At 42.1% G+C, this 26,236-nt stretch overlaps 1 protein-coding gene across 7 annotated transcripts in view; it reads right to left on the reverse strand.

Moving 5' to 3' along the window:
• The window catches only part of PKN2 (protein kinase N2), a 159,945-nt gene that overhangs the window by 45,193 nt on the left and 88,516 nt on the right, over positions 1-26,236 (reverse strand). For all 7 annotated transcript variants that reach the window (XR_009451946.1, XM_059688922.1, XM_059688923.1 and 4 more), the window contains exons 5-8: positions 25,846-25,991; positions 25,542-25,755; positions 6,640-6,825; positions 4,996-5,105 (exon numbers count right to left, since the gene is read on the reverse strand). Coding sequence is in view for 6 of the 7 variants with exons in the window: in XM_059688922.1 (XP_059544905.1) it covers positions 4,996-5,105; positions 6,640-6,825; positions 25,542-25,755; positions 25,846-25,991 (656 nt within the window). In the remaining variant the exon portion in view is untranslated. The remainder of the gene's footprint in view (positions 1-4,995; positions 5,106-6,639; positions 6,826-25,541; positions 25,756-25,845; positions 25,992-26,236) is intronic.

Raw genomic sequence — 26,236 nt, forward strand, 5'->3', positions numbered from 1 at the left:
GCAGGGGCCTTCCTTCCAGCTGCTGGCCAGGGCATTCCTTCTGGCTGCTGGCTGGGGCCTCCCTTCTTTGGCTGCCAGCCAGGGCCTTCCTTTTTTCCACACCGCCCCCTGGTGGTCAGCCCACGTCATAGTGAGCAATTAGTCTCCTGGTCACACTCCCGTGGGGATAATTTGCAAATTAGGCTATATATATATTTTTTTTTTTCCCTAATTCCCCTAATTCTTTATTATTAATTTTCATTATTTCAGCTCTGCACCTACATATTCCTTTTTCTCCCCCCCTTTTATTGTTTCTTTTGTGTGTGTGTGTGTGTGTGTGTGTGTGTGTTTATTTTGTTGTTTTTCTCCTCATTTTTTTTCCTTCTATCATTCTTGTACTCCTTTCTCTTTCCTAATTCTCTCTTCTCTGATGGTTGCTTTTATTGTTACTGTAGAGGTCTTGTATATGTTTTTGTTTTGTTTCTTTTGTTTCACATTTTGTTGTGTTGCATTTTGTTCTGTTCTGTTCTGTCAGCACCTCCACAACAGCTCGCATGAGAGGGGTGAGCTATATAATTAGCCAACCTGAGAGGAGATTCCATCCATGAACGGGACAATAACATTCAAGACCGAACTACAACAGGAGAACCCAATTAACTCAAGCAAAGGTCTTTTCTAGAGCACCCAGCTCAGGAGATCTAAGAGACTGCACCACTGACCACCCCACAAATCTGGGAGGCAGAGCAGTTTGATCTAATACATAGAAACAAATACAAAGGGATAACAAAAATGGGAAGACAAAGAAACAACACCCAAACGAAAGATAAGGAGGAATCAACAGAAAAGGAACTATCTGAAACGGAGGCAGCAATTTTCAGATAAAGAATTCAAAGTAATGGTAATACAGGTGCTCAAACAATTCGGTGAGAACTACAAACAACTTAATGAGAATTATAAGGGACTTAAAGAGAGCTACACTCCACTTGTCCAAAGTGGACACACAGAAGGCCAAGCGACATATGAAAAAATGCTCAAAGTCACTAATCATCCAGAGATACAAATTAAAATGACAATGGGGCCCTAACCGGTTTGGCTCAGTGGATAGAGCGTCGGCCTGCGGACTGAAGGGTCCCGGGTTCGATTCCGGTCAAGGGCATGTGCCTCGGTTGCGGGCATATCCCCAGTGGGGGGTGTGCAGGAGGCAGCTATTCGATGTTTCTCTCTCATCGATGTTTCTAACTCTCCATCCCTCTCCCTTCCTTTCTGTAGAAAACCAATAAAATATTTAAAAAAAAAAATGACAATGGGGTATCGCCTCACTCTCTCATCAACAAATGGCTATCATCAACAAATCAATAAAAGGTAAGTGCTGGCAAGGATGTGGAGAAAAGGGAACCCTAGTACACCACTGGTGGGAATACAGACTAGTGCAGATATTGTAGAAAACAGTATGGAGTTTCCTCAAAAAATTAAATATGGAACTGCCATTTGACCCAGTGTTCCCATTTCTAGCAATATATCCTAAGAAGCCCAAAACACCAATCAGAAAGAATGTATGGACCCCTATGTTCACAACAACACAATTTACAATAGCTAAGATTTGGAAACAGCCCAAGTGCCCTTGAGCAGATGAGTGGATAAAACAGCTATGGTACATTTACACCATGGAATACTACGTGGGTATAAAAAAGAAGGAACTCTTGCCATCTGCAACAGCATGGATGGACCTGGAGGGTATTATGCTAAGCAAAATAAGCCAGTCAGAAAAAGATAAGTATCACATGATCTCACTCATATTTTGAATCTAATGAACAAAATAAACTGATGAACAAAACAGACCCAGAGACAAAGAAGCATGAAACATACTGACAAATTTCAGAGGGGAGACAGGGGGTTGGGGGGGATGGGGGAAGAGATAACTGGGAACTTCTATGCATATATGCATAGCCTATGGACACAGACAATAATGTGGTGAAGACCTGGGGGAAAGGGGAGAGCAGGTTCAGGGTGTCATTGGGAAAATAAACAAAGGGGGCATCTGTAGTACTTTCAATAATAAAGATAAATATTTTTAAAAAATGAATGGAACCCTAGCTGGTTTGGTTTAGTGGATAGAGTGTTGGCCTGTGGACTGAAGGGTCCTAGGTTCAATTCTGGTCATGGGCACATGCCGGGGTTGTGGGTTCGATCCCAGTAGGGGGCATGCAGGAGGCAATTGATCAGTGATTCTCTCTCATCATTGGTGTTTCTCTCTCTCTCTCTCCCTTCCTCTTTGAAATCAACAAAAACATTTTTTAAAAAATGAAAACTGTACAAAACATTTTACGGTCATAAATATTTCTATGTATAAAAAGTTTAGAAAGAAGATGCAAATATAAGAAGATATGAAGACAATACCTAAGCACACTGACAACCTTAATTGTATTTCTGTCTCTGGTAGACTTGACTGAATTATATTGGTCTAAGTATTTAAACAGCTAATTTATAGCATGTAAAATACTATTTCTCCTCCTGCCCTGAAAGAGAAATTATCAGAATTGAAAAACATCTTAGAAGTGTAGCCTTTGTAATGTAAGAAATCCCTTAAAGTCTCTCTTATAAATTGCTCACTCAAACTTTAATAAAGAATTTATTATTTCCTATAGCACCTCATTTCATTTTTAAATAGTATTATTCTTTGTACTGAAATGAAATCTGCCATCCATTGACTTTTGCTTTGTCCTCCACAGGCACAAAGCATACAGTCAACCCAAGGATAGAACATGTACTACAGCTTACTACTTATTTGGCCCTTCTCCAAGCCTTTAGCAAACACTGCTACTGGATCAGTATAACTTCCTCTGAAAACCAGAATGCATAAGCTCTAGAAAATCACTACCAATCGATTAGAGCTGACACACACAAACTGAAATCTCGTTATCCTTAGTCTAATTATTTTTGCACATGTTTCTTTTAACTTTAAAAATAGTTATCAAAGCTGTTAAATCTCTTCTTTAACAGACTTAAAAATCCCATTTTTTTCAGTTGTTCCATATGTAACAGGATTTTCATCATCTCACCATTCTAGCATTCTTTACTGAATAACCTTTTATAATGCTTATCTGATCTAAGATATGATCTGATCCAACAAAAAGATTTTTTATTGCTCTTTGGCAAACCTTCTTTCTCCTTCTAACTTTGGGATACTGCTTATGATCTGATAGGTAGACCTTTGTTTTCTTACTTACAAAATCTTTCCAATTATGGGTTAGTAACTATTTTTATTGGCTTCTACAGTCCATGATATCAGATCATTTGTCATAGGCAATTCAGATGATGTCAACTCCCCTACTGAAAGCCCCTCAACTGTCTTCCAATACATAGCCTGTAAAGACCCTAGCAATCTGGCACCTACCTATCGTTGCTATTTTACTTCACAATGATCATTTTTATTCTTACAACACATCAAGTTCTCTACCTTGGAGGGAGGGGACGTATGCTTTGTATCTTCTGCTAGGAACATTCTCACTGGATCTCTAAGTCTGGCTACGTTTCACCCATCAGGTCTCAGGTTAAATGTAGCCTTCTCAAAGAGACTTTCCCTAATTACTCTTTTCAAGTTAGCCCCCCTCTTATTTAATTACACCATCCCACTTCCTTCCTTCATTGCACTTGTATATTTAAAAGAAAATTGTTTGCTATTAATCTTCATTCATTAGAATTTAAGGTCCATAAATTAAGGAAATTGAACTCTCTTGATTAAGTATCACCAGCATGTAGAATGATGTTTGGCACAGAACAGAAAATCAGTGATTATTAAGATTAAGAGTTCCATGACAGCAGTGAGTATATATTATCTCTGTAAACTAGAACTAGTAAAATGCCTGGTACATGTAAGATGGTCAATAAATATTTGTGAAATAAATGGAGTGATCTTATCCACTTGGCATTCACTAATCAGAAGACTTCCATATACACATATTTGAACCAAGAAAAACAATGATGAGGGGCCTGATTAGGATGCTGGTTGTGAGGATTAAAAAAAAATTATCAATTAGAAAAATATTTTAAAAGTAGAAGATAGAGCAGTAACTGCCACTTCATATCATCATTAAGAATTATAAATCATAAATATTATTATATATAATTTAAAAAACGACACATGTACCATCAATCTGAATACTAAATGATAAAAAACTTAATATCTTTTTTACATTTTAGATAAAATCATGATTAAGTTTTATTATTTTCTTCCATTCTCCAATGGATATATTAGAATTAAATAATAAAGTTATTTATCATCATGGATTTATTTATTTTTTAATCCTCTTCTAAGGATTATGTTTTTGTTATTGATTTTAGAGAGAGAGGAAGGTAGAGAGAGAGAGAGAGAAACATTGATGTGAAAAAGAAACATTGATCAGCTGCCCCTTGTACACAGCCCAACTGGGGATCAAACCTGCAACCTGAGTATGTGACCTGACTGATCAAACCAGCAACCTTTCAGGTACGGGACAACACTCCAGTCGAGTTTCACCGGCCAGGGCTCAGCATGAATTTAAATTTACTGTAGGACAAGCTAACCTCTATGGCTACAGGTTGCATTCTAGCCATTCACATCATTTATGAAAGCCACTGATACACATGGAGGGCTGGATGACTAAGCATAATAGCTCGTTTCAAATCCAGCTTTGATAATATAACCCAGAAATGGTGGGTCAGAAGAATCACCTTAGTGTTTAGAGAGTGCATTATTAACATAAAATATATTTCAATATTAGATCTCACCTGGTTGCCAATCTTAAAGGTTAACACAAACTACACATTTTCAAATCACTACGCAAATGAAAGCTACAGCAGCAATCTGATATTCACCTCCATCTTTAGGTAGATTTAGGTATAATTCAACAGATGACAAATGTCAAGAATACTAGGTTCTTCAATTCTATTAAAAATAAAACTTCTGTCTTATGAAACATAAATTTTACGTTCAAAATGAATATAAGAAAAATTCAAGTAGAAAGTTTCTCATCTTACCCTGTCTAGTTCCAGTGTAAACTTCTGGTCCCATGACTGATTGGAAATGGGTTTCCAGCTTGTTTGACCAACCACAGTATTATCTAGCTTCAAAACTGCACAGACATCATCTGTAATTACAATTTATAAACATGCTTAAATATTTTAAAACATTTAAAATAGAGGTAGCACTGTTTAATAGAAATAAAAGTTTCCCAATCCTTCGAAAATAAAGTTTTTCTTACTCAATACTGAAGCTTCTGAATCTTAAATAGCTAGTTTTATATACACATACACTACTACACACTCCCAAATGATCCTGTTTGACAAAAACAAAAATATCAACTTCTGTCTATTTTATTTACATTAGAATGTAATTAAAAGGGTGAACAAGTGACCATTAGCTGTCTGCCACAATGTATGTATATGTTTGTAGAGCTGGCCACTGAACATGTGAGGGTCCTGGGTGTTGAACCCCTGTGAAGACAAAAATCTGCATAACTTTGGACTCTCCCAAAACTTAACTACTAACAGCTTACTGCTGACCGGAAGCCTTACCAATAATATGAACAAAGAACACACATTTTGTATGTTAAATGTATTGTGCACTGTATTCTTACAATAAAGTAAGCTAGAAAAAAGAAAATATTTAAAAACCATGAGAAAGTACATTTACAGTACTGTACGTATTTATTGAAAAGAATCTGCAGATAAGCAGACTTGAATAATTCAAATTTGTATTGTTCAAGGGTATACCAATAGTAATCATCCAGTTTGTCTCCCTTTATATTCGCTATGTATAGTTTGTTACCTTAGACATTTTAAATTTTCACATTTTTCCTAAAGTCTCTCTCTACCTACAGGAAAACAAAGACATATTCATTTTTGTTTTCTGTGCTGGGTGAAAATGTCATGTGCCTTTCTCTCTAGTTATACATTTATATCATTTTATAATTATACTTTTTTTAATTGATTGATTTTAGAAAGAGAAAGGGAGAAACATCCATTTGCTGTTTCACTTATTTATGCATTCATTGGTTCTTTCTTGTTTTGTCCTGACCAGGGATAGAACCCACAACCTTGGCGTACTGGGATGATGTTCTAACTAAGCTATCTGGACAGGGCTATAATTATACTTTAGAATGTCTCCAAATACTTCACAAACCTGTTATATTTTACTATTACCATCTTCACCTGCTCCCCCACTTCAATATACTACTGGATAGTGGGCTACTATTTTAGTAAACACGTTTGTCCAGTGGTTAGTTATCAAAGTTCAATGTTAGTTTAGAACTGCCACTGTATCATTAAAAGAATCAAGATGTGACAAGTCCCACAGCCTCTGTACAATTTTAGTTTGGTGCAGAGAGTGATATCTAATATTTCATTCTTCCAAAAGAATTAATGCTATACCGTATGTCATTCAGTTTTCGAATTAATGCTATGTCATTCAGTTTTCTAACGTTTTCAATAAAGTAAATTTTGTTGCCTTTTTTCATGTTCCTGTCTGTCATTATAGCTTTTAAAATTAGACTATGAAAAGCATTATTTTAACAGTTTTTTTGGGTCCAACTTTGACTCTCCCCATTCTACTGTGTCCCCAATGCTAAGTTCTTTGTTCTTTAATTAGTTATATATGATTTTAAAAAAATCTAGTTACTGAACTGGATAAGTCATCGGTTTTTAGGAGGTTTCGACTACTTCCACTTTTACTTTTGCTTGTTCTGCTCATGAAAGATGATCTGGTTTCACTTGGACTCCAACCAGGTAGTGCAACTGATGTTGCTTTTGACCGTCCAGGGACATTTTCTAGGATATCTTGACAGCCCATAAGACGAACTTCCAAAGTACCTGTTAGCATAAAAAAATATCAAATAAGAACATTAATTCTATTTTTTAAATCTTTATTGTTGAAATTATTACATAGGTCCTCCTTTCCCCCCCAAACCTTTTTCAGCCCACTCCCATCCTAAGAACATTAATGCTTAATATATAAAATTCAGCCCTAACCGGTTTGGCTCAGTGGATAGAGCGTCAGCCTGCGGACTGAAGGGTCCCAGGTTCTATTCTGATCAAGGGCATGTACCTTGGTTGCGGGCACATCCCCAGTAGGGGACGTGCAGGAGGCAGCTGATCGATGTTTCTCTCTCATCGATGTTTCTAACTCTCTATCCCTCTTCTTTCCTCTCTGTAAAAAATCAATAAAAAATATATTTTAAAAAAAAATTCAGTCTTTGTTAGCTATTTAAAAATGGGGAGGTGGGAGGGGCTGGCTGAGGGGGAGGAGAGACCTGTAAAGTAGCAAAATCTCTTCTCCCAGAGGATCTGTGGTTTACCTATCATCTTTCTTATTTTAATTAGAGAAACCTATTGAAAAATCTTAAGGCAACTATATGAAATTTTATAGAAAAAACAGCACCTCCCGATACTGTCTGTAGGGCATAAAACATGTTATATAAACTTCCTGTGTATCTGAATACTCATTTATAGAATTACATGGAAGAATTACAGAATAATGTGGACAGAACAAGTGGGAGGGGAAACACATAGCTAATATGCCTATTAAAATAAACATACAGAAATTAGAAATTTGACCATGAATAACAGCTGTGTTTAATAGTTATATAGTTAACATAGAAAAGGACTTTACAGGTTTCTTTTGCATAAATAAATGGGTTTCTGTTCTATATGAAGATGTAAAATAACATCTTTCCATTCTAATAGTTTAGTCAAATAATTATAGTGTGTAATTATCTAAGCACAAAGTAATTGCAATTTCCTTAGGCAAATAAATACTAATGGTGTTCAAAATGAAAATGAGGAACTGTTAGGGCACCTGGAGTTACGGCTTTGTCATAATTTGGGCTAGACATAGTGTACTAAGATTTAAAAATGATGCTTTAGGCCCTAGCCGGTTTGGCTCCCTGGATAGAGCGTTGGCCTGGGGACTGAAGAGTCCCAGGTTCGATTCCGGTCAAGGGCATGTACCTTGGTTGCAGGCACATCCCCAGTAGGGGGTGTGCGGGAGGCAGCTGATTGATGTTTCTCTCTCATCGATGTTTCTAGCTCTCTGTCCCCCTCCCTTCCTCTCTGTAAAAAAACAATAAAATATATATATTTTTAAAAATGATGCCTTAGTATTAAAATTGTGGATACTGCACATAGAATAACACTTTAGGAAGAGTACTTCTTCCTGGTAAAAGCTGTCCCAATAAACAAATAATTGAAGATTAATTTTATTTAAAGTTTTTAAATATCTAAAAGTAACCAAAGGGCTTTTAACAGAGTAAAAAAGCCTGGATTTGCCTTCAACTCAAACAACTAACAAAATCAAGACAAAATATTTGGGGGGAAAAGTATTAAAATACTGGATTTCAGGCAATGAAAATCAGTGATCCCTAAGAGATGGGAAACAAATGAGATGAACTCTAAGACTGATTCAGCTTACTGCCTTGAGAATATCCAGGATACAGTGCAGGGACAGAGAATCTCAGGTGGAGCCAAATAGACTACCTGAGTTAAGGAGACAGAACTGAGACTGAAATGACCCAGGCAACTAGAGTTCATAGAAGACAGCTGGCCAGAGACAAAACTCCTTGAATTTACAGAGGGTTCCTCTGATCAAGTATTCAGTCTTGACCCAGTAGTAGCAAATAATTACTCTTGGACTAAACAATGCTCTGGTCCCACACAACAAATCTTAAAGCAATCCCCCAAATACTAAACTGTTTCCAAGTAATTTAACTGTGACCTAGCACAAAGCTCAAGACTATTTACAGAATTACACAAATATCCAGCACTCAACAAGCTAAAATTCAAAATGTCTGGCATCTAAGCAGAGATTACCAACTGTATTTGTTTTCTACTGCTGCATTTTCAATGACCACAAACTTAATTTGAACCAATACCCATTTATAATCTCACAGTTCTGTGGGTCAGAGTCTGCGTGGGCTGCTCTGCACTTTCTGCTAAAGATCTCACAAGGCCAAAATCATTGTCTTCCAGACAAGGCTCTTATCTGGAAGCTCTGAAGAAAAATCTGCTTCCAAGCTCATTCAGGCTGTTGCAGAATCCAGTTTCTAGTAACCATAGGACTGGGGAAGCTCTTTTCTTGCTGGCTAACAGCTAGGGAACGTTTTCAAGTTCTAGTAGCCACCTGCATTACTCCTCATGTGGCCCCCTCCTTTGTGAGCCAGCAATGGCACATAAAATTCTTCTCATGATTCAGATTTCTCTGATTTCCTCTCTGCCATCAGTGTCTGAAAATTCTCTGCTTTTAAGGAGCTCATGTGATTATATTAGGCCTACCAGATAATTTTCTTTTACATTAACTCAAATTTGACTGATTTAAAAGTAAATAAACAAATATAACAACTAATTAGTAGTACCTTAATCACATAAGTGAAAACAACCCAAATAGCAATGGCAGGTGAATGGATAAACAAATTTTGGTATTTCACAAAACTGAATACTAATAATAAACAGAAAAAATTATTAATTCACACAATATAGATGAAAATCAAAATAATTATTCAGAGTGAATACGAACAGATTACCCCAGCAAAGAAAATGGAATATACTGTGATTCCATTAACTGATTGACTGATTGATTTCAGAGAGGGAGAAACATCAATAATGAGAAAGAATCAGTGATTGGCGGCCTCTTGCATGCCCCACACTGGGGATCAAGCCTGTAATCCAGGCATTCCTTAACCGGAATCGAACCCGGAAACTTTCAGTCTGTAGGCCCACACTCTATCCACTGAGCAAAAGCAGCTAGCGCTATTGTGATTCCTTTTATATAAAATTCTACAAAATGCAAACTAATATGTAGTGACAGAAAACAGATCAGTGATTGCCTTGGCGCAGTTATGGATAAGGAGAGCATGAGAAGAGCAGCAAAGATGGATTACATGAAGCATTTGAAGACACTTTTGGGGACATAGTAATTATCTTGACTGTGGTGATCGTTTTACAACTTTAAATATGACAAAACTTATCAAATTATAGCTTTTAAATATGTGTAGTTTATTGTATGTCAATTATACCTCAATAAAACTATTCTAATAACTGGACGTTGATGATTGTGGCACAACCACATAGCTTTACTAAAAATCAGAAAATCGTATGCGTAAAATGAGTGAATTCTATGGTATGCAAATTATGTTTCAATAAAGCTGCTAAGAGTGGAGTGGAGGAAGTTCCAATCTTCTGTTTGGTTGGCTATGCAAATCTTACCTAATGTAAAATGTTAAGGCAGATTAAGTATAATGGATTCCATTTTAATTTTAGTTTAAAAGAAACAACTTGTATTTGTGTTTTATTTGCTTTTTTGTTGTTAAACTGGAAAACTTAGCTCATTTTCAGTGTAAATGCTCAGCTGTAAAAGTAATCCTGGGGAAACTAAAAACATCTGGTTACTACCTCAAACCCTGGTAGCTTATTAAATATTTTAGTAATTTCAATATTAGGAGATAACAATGCTCAACACCTGCTTTCATTTAGGAAAAAAGAAATCTAGAGGGATTTAAGATCTTTATTAAGCATCTAGAAGTTTCTTTCTTTTATGAGGTAATACAATTGCAATTTCATATAACCATATTAGAAATAGCTTAAAATTACATTTTTTTACTTTTATAACCCATAATATAAAATATTTAAAACAAGCAACTCCAAGAAGTAAATGTTTATTTTCATAAGCAGTACCTATGAATTCCATTAGAACAAGTAAATGTATTTTTATTTTAACTTTCTGGAAAAACTACTTTATATAAAAAATTACATTTTACTAATTCAACATTTAATCTTGGTACGAGTAGCATTTTTTAATTCTGAGGAAATCTTCTTTTATAAAAACTATTCAATGTCTCAAAATGTGGACCTAAAAGATTCAATTACACATTATATCACAGTAGCAACAAATATGTAAGTACAGTATTATAATCATACAACCACAAAATGAACCAGAGAACAAATGAGACAAACCATACATTATAGCACTCAGTGAAAACTCAGGATGGTAAATGTTCTTACTAATCCTTCATCATGTCTACTCCTTTATTTACACCAATACTATGTCTCTTCCCAGTTACCTCATATTTAGTGGAATTTTTCTAAAAAAGTATCTGTATTAAGAATTCAGATACTTCTCTTAGACTGCCGATTTATATTACTTTGAGTAAAGTTCAACTTCAGGAATAAAGAAAAGGAAAAGAATTAAAAAGAAATTAAAGAATTGGGGAGAAGAGCCAACCAGAATAGGAAAGGGAAAAAATTTCTAGCTATATCCACTGATTTTCTAAAACATGGCTTTATTACTTTTCTAGAACTAGTAATTTTCAAATATTAGAAAACCATATTTTAAACATTCAGAAATTCTTGAATATTAACGTGTTCATTACTAAACCATAAGATAGTAAAACTTAGATAATTATTGTCCTTGTCTTTTTATTGTAAAATATTTACCAAGTTCAGTAGAGCTCCCTTATCCATAGTTTCGCTTTCCAGTTTCAGTTACCCATGGTCAACCTCAGTCTGAATATGCTAAATGAAAAATTCCAGAAATAAACAACTCATAAGATTTAAACTGTGTGCTGTTCTGAGTCACATGATGAAATCTCGCACTATCCTGCTCCTTCCTGCCTGGGACATGAATCATCCCTCTGTCCAGTGTATCCACGGTGTAGAAGCTACCCATCCCTTAGTCACGTTGCAGCTGTCTCAGTTATCAGATCTATTTGTCATATCACAGTGCTTCTATCTTAGTAACCCTTATTTTACTTAATGGCCCCAAAGCACAACAGTAGTGATGCTAGCAATTTGGATAAGCCAGAGAAGCCATAAAGTGTGTTAATGAGAAGGTGAAAATTTTTGACTCAATAAGAAAAGAAAAAGTATTTTACACTAAGGTTGCTAAGATCTACTGTGAAACAAAGTTCTATCTGTGACATGGTGAAGAACAAAGAAATTCTTGCTAATTTTGCTGCTATACCTCAAACTGCAAAAGTTACAGCCACGGTGTATATTAAGTGCTTATAAATACGATGGAAAAGGTGTTAAATTTGTGGGTGAAAGCATGAATAGAAAACAGGTTCTGACTGACAGCAGCATGTTGCACCACAAAGTAATGAGCCTACATGAAGACTTCAGTAAGGGATGCCCTGAAATGAGTGACACCAAGCCATTACTTGCCAAGTAAGTGATGGTTATGCACATTCAGGAAAAGGTTTGGGATTTTATCATCAAATATCATCACAAGGAAAAAAGTGAGAGAGACCACATTCACAAACTTTTATTACATTATACTAGAGGCCCGGTGCACAAAAATTTGTGCACTCGGGGGGGGGGGAGGGGTGGTCCCTCAGCCCGGCCTGTGCCCTCTCGCAGGCTGGGACCCCTCGGGAGATAACGACCTGCTGCTTTAGGCCGGGTCCGGGTGGCAGAGGGCAGGCCCAATCCCTAGGTGCAGCCCCTGGTCGGGCTCAGAGCAGGGCCGATTGGGGAGTTGGGGTGCCGCCCCGTGTCATGCACAGAGCAGAGCGGATTGGGAGGTTGCGATGCCACCCTCAGTCACGCTCAGGATAAGACCGATTGGGGGGTTGGGGCATCGCCCCCTGTCACACTCAAGGCAGGGTCGATGGGGCGGTTGCGGCGCCACCCCGTCACGCACAGAGCAGGGCCAATCAGGGGGTTGAGGAGCTCCCCCTGTCACTCACAGAGTAGTGCTGATAGGGGAGTTGGGGCACCGCCCCGTCACACACAGAGCAGGGCCGATCAGGGGGTTGGGGCGCCGCCATTGTCACACTCAGGGCAGGGCCAATGGGGAGGTTATGGCTCTACCCCATCACACACAGAGCAGGGCCCATGGTGTGGGGGTTGGGGTGCCGCCCTCTATCACCCACAGAGCAGGGCCGATCAGGGGGCTGGGGCGCTGCCCCGTCATACACAGAGCAGGGCCGATCAGGAGGTTGGGGCGCTGCACACTGTCACACACAGAGCCGCAGGGCGATCAGGGGGTTGGGGAGCTCCCCCTATCAGTCACAGAGCACGGCTGATCAGGGGATTGGGGCGCCTTCCCCTGTCACAAACAGAGCAGGGAGGATAGGGAGGTTGTGGCCCCGCCCCCTGTTACACACAGAGCCGCAGGGCGATCAGGGGGTTTGGGCGCTGCCCCCTGTCACACTGATCCTGGTGCCAGGAGGCCTCTTGGCTCTGCTGATCCCGGTGCAGGGAGGCATATTACCCTTTTACTATATAGGATAGAGGCCTGGTGCATGGGTGGGGCTGGCTGGTTTGCCCTGAAGGGTGTCTTGGATCAGGATGGGGGTCCCCACTCGGGTGCCTGGCCAGTCTGGGTGAGGGGCTGAGGGCTGTTTTCAGGCTGGCAGGTGACTGAAGCTCCCAACCGCTCCTTCTTTTCTTTTTTTTTTATTCTGGGCCAGCTTTAGCTTTGAGGCTTGGCTCCAGCTCTTAGGCCTCCACTGCTGAAAGCAGGTTTCTGGCCTTTGTTTACCTTCTGTATTTGAAACAATGTTGCGATCCTGCTGGCTGAAGCCCAAAGGACTAAAGCAGGTTTCTGGGGTTTTGTTTAGCTTCTATATTTGTAACATAGTTGCTTAGAGTTGCAGCTCAGAGGCCGGCAGCGGCAGGCGGGGAACATGGGAGTCCTCCGTCACTGAAGCAAGCAAGCCTCATGTTCGCTTTAAGCTGCCTGGCTGTCGGCCGCCATCTTGGCTGGCAGTTAATTTGCATATCACCCTGATTAGCCAATGGGAAGGGTAGTGGTCGTACACTAATTACCATGTTTCTCTTTTATTAGATAGGATTATAGTTGTTCTATTTTAATACTACTATTGTTAATCTCTTGACCTCACACCAACTCTTTGGTGAGAGGACCAATGCTCTAACCACTAAACCCACCAGCCAGGGTGTATGTTTGTATTTTTGATGTTACCCCAGAGGCTGCTTACTTAGTCTCTGTTTCCCTTATTTATTTATTTTTTACAACAATAAATGTTTATTGATGTACAGACATTTTGGGAGCCCAGAGACCAGATATAAACATAAAAACAGGTATCAGCTATCACGGATATCAGAAATTACAAGTGTGAGGCAAGCACAGGAATCAGAATCTTCCTGCCAATAAGTTCCCAAAGCCTAGCACAAACATGAATCATGTCTCTCTGGTTTGAACCAACAAGATCCCTCCCAAAAACCTGGCTTTAGTAGAGCTCAAAAAGAAGTTCTCATAAATGTCCTTAAAGTATTAAATCAGGCATCAAATGGGTAAGGTCAGTTGCAAACCATTTCAATTCCATTAAATTTTACCTCCTGTTTGATTTTACTTTTAATTAGGAGCATATACATTTAGGCTTATTGATGAAATTAGTTTTTATCATTATAAATATCTTCATTTTTTTCTAAAATACTCTTCAACTTACAGTTTATTTGGTTTGTTTTTAGTAGAGTTATACCATTCTTCCCATGCATAAGTAACTTAGTGAATGTTTTCCATTCCTTTATTTTCAACCTGTTTGCTTTATTTAACATTTAAAGTGAAATGTTTTATATACACACACACACACACACACACACACACACACACACACACACATATATATACACATACTAGTGGCCCGGTGCACGAAATTCGTGCACGGGGGAGGGTGTGTTCCTCAGCCTGACCTGCACCCTCTCCAATTTGGGACCCCTCGAAAAATGTCCTGCCAGTTTACAGGGATTGGGCCTAAACCAGTAGTCGGACATCCCTCTCGTAATCGGTACTGCTCTGCCCACACTGCAGCCACTGCTACTGCCTCAGATCCATGGCTGTGGGGAGAGGGCCCGCACCCACAACCTGCAGAGAATCAGCTGGGAGGGAGTGCTGTACGCTGGCAGTGGGGCCAAGGACCGGTCCCTGGACCCTGCCAAGTGGGCCCGGCTGCAGAGGAGCCTGGATAAGAAGCTGGGCGAGCTAAGCAGCCAGAGGAGGAGCAAAAGGAGGGAGAAGGAGATGTGAGCCGGCCCTCACACCCTCCGGCCTTGTCTTTGCAAATGTGGGTGGGGGCAAGCGGCTGTCCCTGCTGCTTTCTGTGCCTTATAGCTGCTCCGGTGATGTGACCACGGCTGCATGAGCAAGCCAGGGGCCTCTGGGAGGGGGTGGGTCCTCGGGCCCAGTGTGCCATGCCTTGCGCTGGGGTGGGGGCGGGCTGCAGTGGCTGTTCTCTGTACCTTCTGGGGAGAGCCGCCCCAGGTCTCAGTTTTGCTGGCACCAGGGCCCCCTGGGGCTCTCCGAGGTCCCTCGCCAACTGCCTTAAGAGAACCTTTAAGAGAGGTTCGGGGAGTCCTGGTTGCTTCCTGGCCTGCGCCCCGCCCTCCCGCCCTTCCACCACCATGGTGGAGGTCCGCGGTTGCTGCCTGGCCTGCAACACGGCCCTCCTGCCCTCAAATCGCCATGGCTGGGGTCCGGGGTTGTTTCCTGGCCTGCGCTCCGGCCCTCCCGCCCTCTGATCACCATGATGATCGAGGGATGCAGGCCCTCCCGCCCATCAGTTGCCATGGTGGGGGTCCGGGGTTGCTGCCTGGTCTGCGCCCTGCCCTCCCGCCCTTCGATTGCCATGGTGGGGTTCCGTGGTTGCTGCCTGGCCTACAATACGGCCCTGCTGCCCTCCGATAGCCATGGCAGGGGTCCGGGGTTGCTGCCTGGACTGCGCCCTGCCCTCCTGCCCTTCGATTGCCATGGCGGGGGTCCGCGGTTGCTGCCTGGCCTGCAACACAGTTCTCCCGCCCTCCCATCACCATGGCGATCGAGGGACGCAGGCCTTCCCGCCCATCACTTGCCACGGTGGGGGTCCGGGGTTGATGCCTGGCCTGCGCCACTCTATCAACACAGCGAGGCATAAAAAATGCCAAGACAAAAAAAACAACAACAAAAAACAGGACACAAATGACAGAAATGGAGGAAAGCAAACGACTGGATATAGAGTTCAAAACCACACTTTTAAGGTTTTTCAAGAATTTTCTGGAAACCGCAAATAAACTTAATGAGACCCTCAAGAAATCTAGTGAGACCCTCGATGTTATGTTGGGGAACCAACTAGAAATTAAGCATACACTGAAATAAAGAATATTATACAGGCTCCCAACAGCAGACCAGAGGATCGCAAGAATCAAGTCGAAGATTTGAAATACGAAAAACCAAAAAACACCCAACCGGAAAAGCAAAATGAAAAAAGAATCAAAAAATACGAAGATAGTGTAAGGAGCCTCTGGGACAGCTTCAAGCGTACCAACATCCAAATTATAGGGGTGCCAGAAGGAGAGAGAGCGCAAGATACTGAAAACCTATTTGAAGAAATAATGACAGAAAACTTCCCCTACCTGGTGAAAGAAATAGACTTACAAGTCCAGGAAGCACAGAGAACCCCAAACAAAAGGAATCCAAAGAGGACCACACCAAGACACATCATAATTAAAATGCCAAGAGCAAAAGACAAAGAGAGAATCCTAAAAGCATCAAGAGAAAGTCAGTTACCTACAAGGGATTACCCATATGTCTGTCAGCTGATTTCTCAACAGAAACTTTGCAGGCCAGAAGGGAGTGGCAAGAAATATTCAAAGTGATGAATAGCAAGAACCTACAACCAAGATTACTTTATCCAGCAAAGCTATCATTCAGAATTGAAGGTCAGATAAAGAGCTTCACAGATAAGAAAAAGCTAAAGGAGTTCATCACCACCAAACCAGTATTAAATGAAATGCTGAAATGTATTCTTTAAGAAAGGGAAGAAGAAAAAGGTAAAGATACAAATTATGAACACCAAATACACATCTATCAACAAGTGAATCTAAAAATCAAGTGAATAAATAATCTGATGAACAGAATACACTGGTGATTATAATAGAATCAGGGACATAGAAAGGGAATGGACTGACTATTCTTGGGGGGGAAAGGGAGGTGGGGGGTGCGGGAAGAGATTGGACAAAAATCCTGCACCTATGGATGAGGACAGTGGGTGGGGAGTGAGGGTGGAGGGTGGATGGGAACTGGGTGGAGGGGAGTTATGGGGGGAAAAAGAGGAACCAAGGTAATAAACTGAACAATATTTAATTTAAAAAAAAAAAAGAAAAAAAGAGAGGAAAGGAGAGGCTGGGAGCTTCAGTCACCAGCCAGCCTGAAAATGGCCCTCAGCCCCTCACCCAGACTGGCCAGGCACCCAAGTGGGGACCCCCACCCTAAAGGGGGTGTGGCCTGCCTGAAAACAGCCATCATCCCCTCACCCAGGCTGGCCAGGCACCCCAGTGGGGACCCCCACCCTGAAGGATGTGTGACCAGCTGCATAAAGCTATCAGCCCCTCATCCAGGCTGGCCAGGCACCCAAACAGGACCACCACCCTGATCCGGGACACCCTTCAGGGCAAACCAGCCAGCCCTACCCGTGCACCAGGCCTCTATCCTATATAGTAAAGGGTAATATGCAAACTGACCCTAACAGCAGAAAGACTGGGAATGACTAGTCACAATGATACACACTGACCACCAGGGGACAGACGCTCAATGTAGGAGCTGCCCCATGGTGATCAGTGCGCTCACACAGGGGGAGCTCTGCTCAGCCACAAGCCAGGCTGATGGCTGCCAGTACAGCAGTGGTGGTGGGAACCTCTCCCGCCTCCTCAGCAGCACTAAGGATGTCTGACTGCAGCTAGGCCTGCTCCCCGCTGGCAAGTGGACATCCCCGAGTGCTCCCAGGCTGCCAGAGGGATGTCTGACTGCCAGCTTAGGCCCAATCCCCCGGGGAGCAGGCCTAAGCCAGCAGGTGGTCATCCCCTGAGAGGTCCCAGACTGTGAGAGGTCACAGGCCGGGCTGAGGGACTCCCGCGAGTGCACAAATTTTTGTGCATTGGGCCTCTATTATATATATAAATCAAATAGATAACTCTTCTTTTTATCTACACTGAAAATCTAATTAATATTATTTCCTGGGAAGGAGCCTCTAAACCAGTGGTTCTCAACCTGTGGGTCACGACCCCTTTGGGGGACAAATGACCCTTACACAGGGGTTGCCTAAGCCATCGGAAAATACATATATAATTACATACTGTTTTTGTAATTAATCACTATGCTTTAATTATGTTCAATTTGTAACAATGAAAATACATCCTACATATCAGATATTGACATTATGATTCATAACAGTAGCAAAATTACAGATATGAAGTAGCAACGAAAATAATTTTATGGTTGGAGGTCACCACAACATGAGGAACTGTATTAAAGGTTCGCGGCATTAGGAAAGTTGAGAACCACTGCTCTAAACCCTTGTAATTTCCCTGGTGATAGCAGTGCATTTGTTATTCATGATGAGCCCCTCAGGCTACATGTAAGTTTATGCTAACAAAGTGACCAGGCAGTTTTAGGATGGGGGGCTGGATACACTGGAAAGACCAGGGGTGGGCAAACTTTTTGACTCGAGGGCCACAATGGGGTTCTAAAACTGGACCGGCCGGAACAAAAGCATGGATGGAGTGTTTGTGTGAACTAATATAAATTCAAAGTAAACATCATTACATAAAAGGGTACGGTCTTTTTTTTTTTGTTTTATTCATTTCAAACGGGCTGGATCCGGCCCGTGGGCCGTAGTTTGCCCACGGCTGGGACAGACCAACCATATAATTAGAGGGATGGTGCTTTCAGGCACATATCCACCTGACCTCCTGACCTTCAGAGAGGCATGAGGGGCTGAAGACTGATTTCAAACAAGCAGCCAATGATTCAATCAGTTACTCCTACATAATGAAGCCACAATAAAAACTTGGATACTCACAGCTAAAGTGAAATTTCTGTTTGTTTATTTTTTTAAAATATATTTTTATTGATTTCAGAGAGGAAGCAAGAGGAGGAGAGAAACATCAATGATGAGAATCATTGATCGGTTGCCTTCTGCACACCCCCACTGGACATAGAGCCCACAACCTGGACATGTGCCTTTGACTGGAATCAAACTCGAGACCCTTCAGCCATCCAGGCCAACTCTCTAATACAAACCAGCCAGGGCTGAAATTTCTGGTTTTTTACAAAAAAGGATGTACAGAAAGAGGGCTGCATGCTGAGGACAAGAAAGCTTCGAATTGGGGCCCTCATAGACCTCTCTCTACATATCATTTTTCTATTTTACTGTACTTTATAAGAAAACTGAAATTGTAAAGATAAAGCTTTCCCCATTTCTGTGAATTGTTCTACAAAATTACTGAGCCTGAGGTGGTAGTGGGAACCCTAGAATATATAGCCAGTTGGTCAGAAGTGAAGGTGGTTGAGGAAACTCCAAGCTTGCAAATTGTCTCTTAAATGAGTATAGTCTTGTGGGGGACTGTGCCATTAACTTTAGAAATCTGACCTGTGTTGTTAGCATCAGAATAGTACATTAGCAATTAGGTAATTACCTCAAATATACCGTTTTAAACTATTCAAGTTAAAGGCAAAGACTGGCAGAATGGGTAAAAAGAAACATGATGCAATTATATGCTGTCTAAAAGAGACTCATTTTAGATCCAAAGACTCAAACAGATTGAAAGTGAAAGGGTAAAAAAAAATTCAATGTAAACAGTAACCAAAAGAGAGCTGGGGTAGCTTATACTAATATCAGACAAAACAGACTTTAAATTCAAAGTTATTACAGTATACAAAGAAGAAATGTGATTTTGATAAAAGAGTAAAATAAATCCATTGATATAAAAATTATAAACATATGCACACTTAACAACAGAGCCTGAAAATATATGAAGCAAACCTTTACACAACTGAAAGGAAACCTCACTACCCACTTGCAAGAATAAACGTACTAGAATGGCAATAAAAAAAAAATGTTGGTGAGGATGTAAAGAAATCGAAAACCTTCATACATTGCTACTGAAAATGTAAAATGATGCAGTCACTGTGGAAAACAGTATGATAGTACCTCAACATGACAAACATAAAATTACCACATGACCTAGTGTTCCTAGGAATATATCCAAAGTAAATGAAAACAAGTGTTCAAACAAAAACCTGTACACAAATGTTCATAGCAACATTATTCACAACTAAAGGCCCGGTGCACAAAAATTTGTGCACGGGGGTGGGGTGGGGTGGGGGGTCCCTCAGCCCGGCCTGTGCCCTCTCGCAGTCTGGGACCCCTCGGGGGATGACCCCCTGCTGGTGTAGGCCCGTTCCCTGGGGGATTGGGCCTAAGCTGGCAATCAGTCATCCCTCTGGCAGCCCGGGAACCCTCAGGGGATGTCCATTTGCCAGTGGACAGCAGGTCTAAGCTGCAGTCTGACATCCTTAGCGCGGCTGAGGAGGTGGGAGAGGCTACCACCACCACCGCTGTACTGGCAGCCGTCAGCCTGGCTTGTGGCTGAGCAGAGCTCCCCCTGTGGGAGCGCACTGACCACCAGGGGGCAGCTCCTGCATTGAGCGTCTGCCCCCTGGTGGTCAGTGTGTGTCATAGTGACCAGTCATTCCCAGTCTTTCTGCTGTTAGGGTCAGTTTGCATATTACTCAGGATAGAGGCCTGGTGCACAGGTAGGGCCAGCTGGTTTGCCCTTCAGGGTGGCGGTCCCCACTGGGGTGCCACTGGTATGCCTGGCCAGCCTGGGTGAGCGGCTGATGGCTGTTTTCAGACTGGCCACACCACCTTTAGGATTGGGGGTCCCCACTGGGGTGTCTGACCAGTCTGGGTGAAGGGTTGAGGGCCGTTTTCAGGCTGGCCAATCCTCCCCAGCAACAGAAGCAACCAGCCTCTCCTTTTTCTCTTTTTAGTTTTTATTCTGGGATTTATTTACCTTCTATAATTGAAACTTTGCAGCCTGGAGTGGATCTTAGAGCTGGCCAGGGCTTGGCTTCCTCCATCATCAGGGGCAACCCAAGGCTCCAGCTCAGAGGTCATGACCAGCTGAAAGCAGGTATCTGGGGTTTATTTAGCTTCTATAATTGAAACTTTGTTGCTTTGAGTGTAGCTCAGAGCCGGCCACCGCATGCGGGGAACCTTGGCTTCCTCCATCACTGGAGCAAGAAAGCCTCCTGCTCATTCCAGCTCCGTGGCTTCAGGCTTCAGGCCGCCATCTCTGTTGACAGTTAATTTGTATATCTTGCTGATTAGCCAATGGGAAGCATAGCGAAGGTACGGTCAATTCCCATGTTTGTCTATTATTAGTTAAGATAGTCAAAAGGTGGAAACCTAAACATTCATCAGTTGATGAATAAGTAAACAAAATCTTGTATATATATATCCATACAATGGAATGTTATCTATACTAATAAAAGCCTAGGTGGCCCTCGCGCCCTCACAAGATGGCTGCCACAAGATGGCTGCCCCCATGTTGTCATAAGATGGCCGGCAGGGGAGGGCAGTTGTGGGTGAAGAGGCCAGCAGGGGAGGGCAGTTGAGGGCAACCAGGCCTGCAGGGGAGGGCAGTTCCGGCAGGGGATGGCAGTTAGGGACGAAGAGGCTAGCAGGGCAGGGCAGTTGGGGGAAACCAGGCCTCCAGGGGAGGGCAGTTAGGGCGACCAGGCCAGTAGGGGAAGGCAGTTGTGGGCCATCAAGTCGGCAGGGGAGTGTTTAGGCATCAATCAGGCCAACAGGGAGCAGTTTGGGGGTGATCAGGATGGCAAGCAGAAGCAGTTTGGAGCAATCAGGCAGGCAGGCAGCTAAGTGGTTAGGAGCCAGCAGTCCCAGATTGCAGAGGGTGCAGGCTGGGCTGAGGGACACACCCCCCCCACCCCCCCAGTGCACAAATTTCATGCACTGGGCCTCTAGTCCTATATAATAAAACCCAATATGCAAATTGACTGATGGAATGACTGGCTGCTATGACGTGTACTGACCACGAAGGGACAGAAGCTCCTGTTTTGAATGCCCCCCAAGAGGGAGGTGACCGGTGATGGCTATTGGGGGGGCGGGGCCAGCCAGCAGGCGGTGCCAGACTGCCAGCCAAGGCGGTTACCATTGGGGGCCCCCCGATCACCCCGCCTGCCCGTCACCCCACAGATGGCCCTGATCACCAGCCAGGCCTAGGGACCCTACCCTATATATTGGGTACAGTCTCATAGATTTAAAAATTATAACCTGGCAAGTCTATGCTAACAGTGAACTAAACAGGATGATGCAGCGATGACATGCATGGACCCTGGCTTGTACATTTTGTGGTCAGCCCTGATTCTGACACTTATAACTGTGTGACAAAGCCAATTACTTAACTTCTCTCTGCTTCAGTTTTTCCACCCATAAGATGGGGGAAATGGTACTACTGCCTCAGAAGGATCATGTTATGTACTACGTTTTATAATCAGGGCAAAAAAATGTAGCTTTCCATACAACAGCAAGATGCCTTTCACCTGTATGAAAAATATGGTCACTGGTGCATGCAGTGTCCTGGATTGCGAGAGGGATGCCTGACTACCAGTTTAGGCCCAATATCCCCTGAGGGGTCCCAGATTGCAAGAGGACGCAGGTCGGGCTGAGGGGACCCCACCTTCCGTGCACAAATTTCATGCACCGGGCCTCTAGTTTAGCCATAAAAGAAATGAAGCGAGAGAAACTAAGATGGCGGCATAGGTAAATACCGGGAAATTGCTGCCTCCCACAACAACTTCAAAAATACAATGAAAAGACAAAACAGACATCATCCAGAACTACAGGAAGGCTAGCTGAGTGGAAATTCTACAACTAGAAGGAAAGAAAAGCACACTGAGAGCCAGAGGAGCTGCGGAAGTAAAGTGCAGAGGTACGGAGGCTCGCTCGGGCGGAAAGGGGCTGGCACCTGAGGACACGGCTGTCTTTTTGAATCGGGAGGGAGGCACAAGCTCCTGACTGCTCTGAACTCTGGTTCCGGGAAGTCTCTGGGGACCCAGGACTCATATGGGGAGAAACTAGACTGTCTGGCAGCAGGCAGAACTCGGAGCTTGAGGGCGGCTTTCCCTCAGAGGTGTTTGCAGCAATTATCGGGACACTGAGACGCGCAGCCACTTAGGGCAGGGCTGAGGATCCGCCATAGCTGCTTGCTCCGCCCTTTGATTCCCTGAGACCCCACCCCACCCAGGCTGCGGCAGAGGCTTTTGCATATGAATGCCCCGGCCCTTTGCAACCTGAAAATTACCTAAAAAATTGCAGCTGGGCCAGACAGACCCAGAACTTCCAAGAGAAGGCCCAAGGCCCCACAGCAGCTTGCATTGCTTCACAGCTGGGCCTCATCAGGGCACCTCCAAACTCCAAAAAAGGAAGAGGAATCTGCAGTTCTCTTCGTACCTCCTGCCGGGTAACCTCAGGCCGAGGCTAAATTAGCACCTCCTTAGATCCAAGAGCCAGTGTACCCAGTTGTCAGAGGGGGACCACCCGGATTACAACTCCTCAGATCCATAAAGGACACACTCAGGTGGCAGACTCAGTGAGCACCAAAGCCCCACTGAAGCAAGTCTTGCCCCAGAAAGGTATCTTCAGCACAGAAGGTCTCCCACTGCAGAAACAGCTGATTCTCACTGCCAATTGGCCTGGAGGTCAATTCCTCCCAGTGATCCTACAACAATCAAGGCATAACTACAACAAGACTGTGCACAAAGCCCACAAGGGGATGCACCAAGAGTGTCCACTTCAGGTAACTGGGGAGGCTGGGCCACTGGGCCCTACAGGACACCTAGCACACAACACCACTCTACCAACACAGGGAAGCATAAAAAAAAAATGCAGAGACAAAGAAACAGGACATAAATGACAGAAATGGAGGAAAGCAAACTACTGGATATAGAGTTCAAAACCACGTTTATAAGGTTTTTCAAGAACTTTATGGAAACCGCCGATAAATTTAGTGAGACCCTGGAGGATATGAAAAAAGACCAACTAGAAATTAAGCATACACTGACTGAAATAAAGAATAATATACAGAGATCCAACAGCAGACAAGAGTATCCCAAGAATCAAGTCAAAGATTTGAAATACAAAGAAACAAAAAATACCCAACCGAAAAAGAAAAAAGAAAAAAGATTCCAAAAATATGAAGATAGTGTGAGGAGTCTCTGGGACAACTTCAAGCGTACCAACATCAGAATTATAGGGGTACCAGAAGAAGAGAGAGGGCAAGATATTGAAAACCTATTTGAAGAAATAATGACAGAAAACTTCCCCCACCTGGTGAAAGAAATAGACTTACAAGTCCAGGAAGCACAGAGAACCCCAAACAAAAGGAACCCAAAGAGGACCACACCAAGACACATCATAATTAAAATGCCAAGAGCAAAAGACAAAGAGAGAATCTTAAAAGCAGCAAGAGAAAGAAACTCAGTTACCTACAAGGGAGTACCCATACGACTGTCAGCTGATTTCTCAACAGAAACCATGCAGGCCAGAAGAGAGTGGCAAGAAATATTCAAAGTGATGAATAGCAAGAACCTACAACCAAGATTACTTTATCCAGCAAAGCTATCATTCAGAATAGACGGTCATATAAAGAGCTTCACAGATAAGGAAAAGCTAAAGGAGTTCATCACCACCAAACCAGCATTATATGAAATGCTGAAAGGTATTCTTTAAGAAGAGGAAGAAGAAAAAGGAACTCTTACCATTTGCCACAGCATGGATGGAACTGGAGAGCAGATAAATACCACAGGATCTCACTCACTTGCAGAATATAATGAACAACATAAACTGATGAACAAGGAGTAATCCAGAGACGGAGAGGCATTGATTGGACTGTCGGGCCTTGGAGGGAAGGTAGGGGAGGGTGGGGGTAAGGGGGAAAGATCAACCAAAGGACTTATATGCACGCATATAGGCCTAACCAATGGACACGGACAACGGGGCGGTAACGTGGGGATAAGGACACATATGTAATATCTTAATCAATAAAAAATATATTAAAAGGCAAAAAAAAACCCAGAAATGAAGCATTGCCCTAACCAGTTTGGCTCAGTGGATAGAGCATCGGCCTGCGGACTGAAAGGTCCCAGGTTCGATTCCGGTCAAGGGCATGTACCTTGGTTGTGGGCACATCCCCAGTAAGAGGTGTGCAGGAGGCAGCTGATTGATGTTTCTCTCTCATCGATGTTCCTAACTCTCTATCTCTCTCCCTTCCTCTCTGTAAAAAAATCAATAAAATAAAAAAAGAAATGAAGCATTGATACATGCTACAAACACAAACCTTGAAAATAGTGCACTAAATCAAAGAAGCTAGAAACAGAAGGCCACAAAATGATATAATTTTGCTTAAAGGACATATCTAGAATAGACAATTTTATTGAGACAAAAGCCAATAGTGGATGCCAGGAATTGGAGAGGAAAGGGGAGTCGGTATGGGGTTTCCTTCTGGGGTAACAAAAGTGCTCTGTAACTAGATAGTGGTGATAGTTACACAATATTAGAAATATACTAAACACTTCTGAATTGTATATTTTTAAATGGCTAAAGTAATTCATTTATGTTATGTGTATCTCACCACAATATTTTTAAAAATCTGTGCACAAGTTTTTATTCATTTATTAAACTAAGACCAGATATAGCCAAAAAAGCACCAAAAATAATCAGAAGATATATACTACATACCTGTTAGTGCTGCTGGTTTGGATAGTGTACTATATTGATTTTGTGTAGATATCATACTTTGACGTGGACTTAGTGTTGGTGATGCTACAAGTGAAAGCTCCTCAATAATGATACTGCTTTTGGGATGATTCTTGGGAAGTTCATTTAATCTTTGCTCTAATGAATACTTTAAAAGGTCCAACTTCTGACTTGATTCATTAAATCTTGCTTGAGCCTTGGACAGGGAAAAGACAATTGTTATTACTTAAATAACTACATTCTTTAAGGAATATATTTATTAAGTTAAATTTTTATTTAAAATTACTTCTGAAAGTGCTTTTCTGTCTGTTACTTTTCCTGAGCCAAGTAATTTCATTACATTCTTTGCACCTTCTGCGACTGCAAACTCTATCCTAAAATGATGCCTTAATTCTTCCATCCGAAGTTCAAGAGGACTTATGACAGGTTTTGCTAGAGGAGAAAACAAAAACAAAGTTAATTGAACCCACGTCAAAGTTTACTTCACTTTCTAATATGTAGTGATTAAAACTCATCAATTAAAAAAAAATGAATTCTTATGTTAAAAGAACAGCGCTTAATACAATGAATATAACAGATACAATTTTGACATAGAGCCTTTAGATCAAAACTCAAAGATTAAACACATAAGATAAAACATAATGCCGCCTCCCCCTCAATTTTAAACGCTGTGTCTT

The sequence above is a fragment of the Myotis daubentonii genome, chromosome 3, assembly GCF_963259705.1.
Source record: "Myotis daubentonii chromosome 3, mMyoDau2.1, whole genome shotgun sequence".
In the NCBI taxonomy this organism is placed as follows: Eukaryota; Metazoa; Chordata; class Mammalia; order Chiroptera; family Vespertilionidae; genus Myotis; species Myotis daubentonii.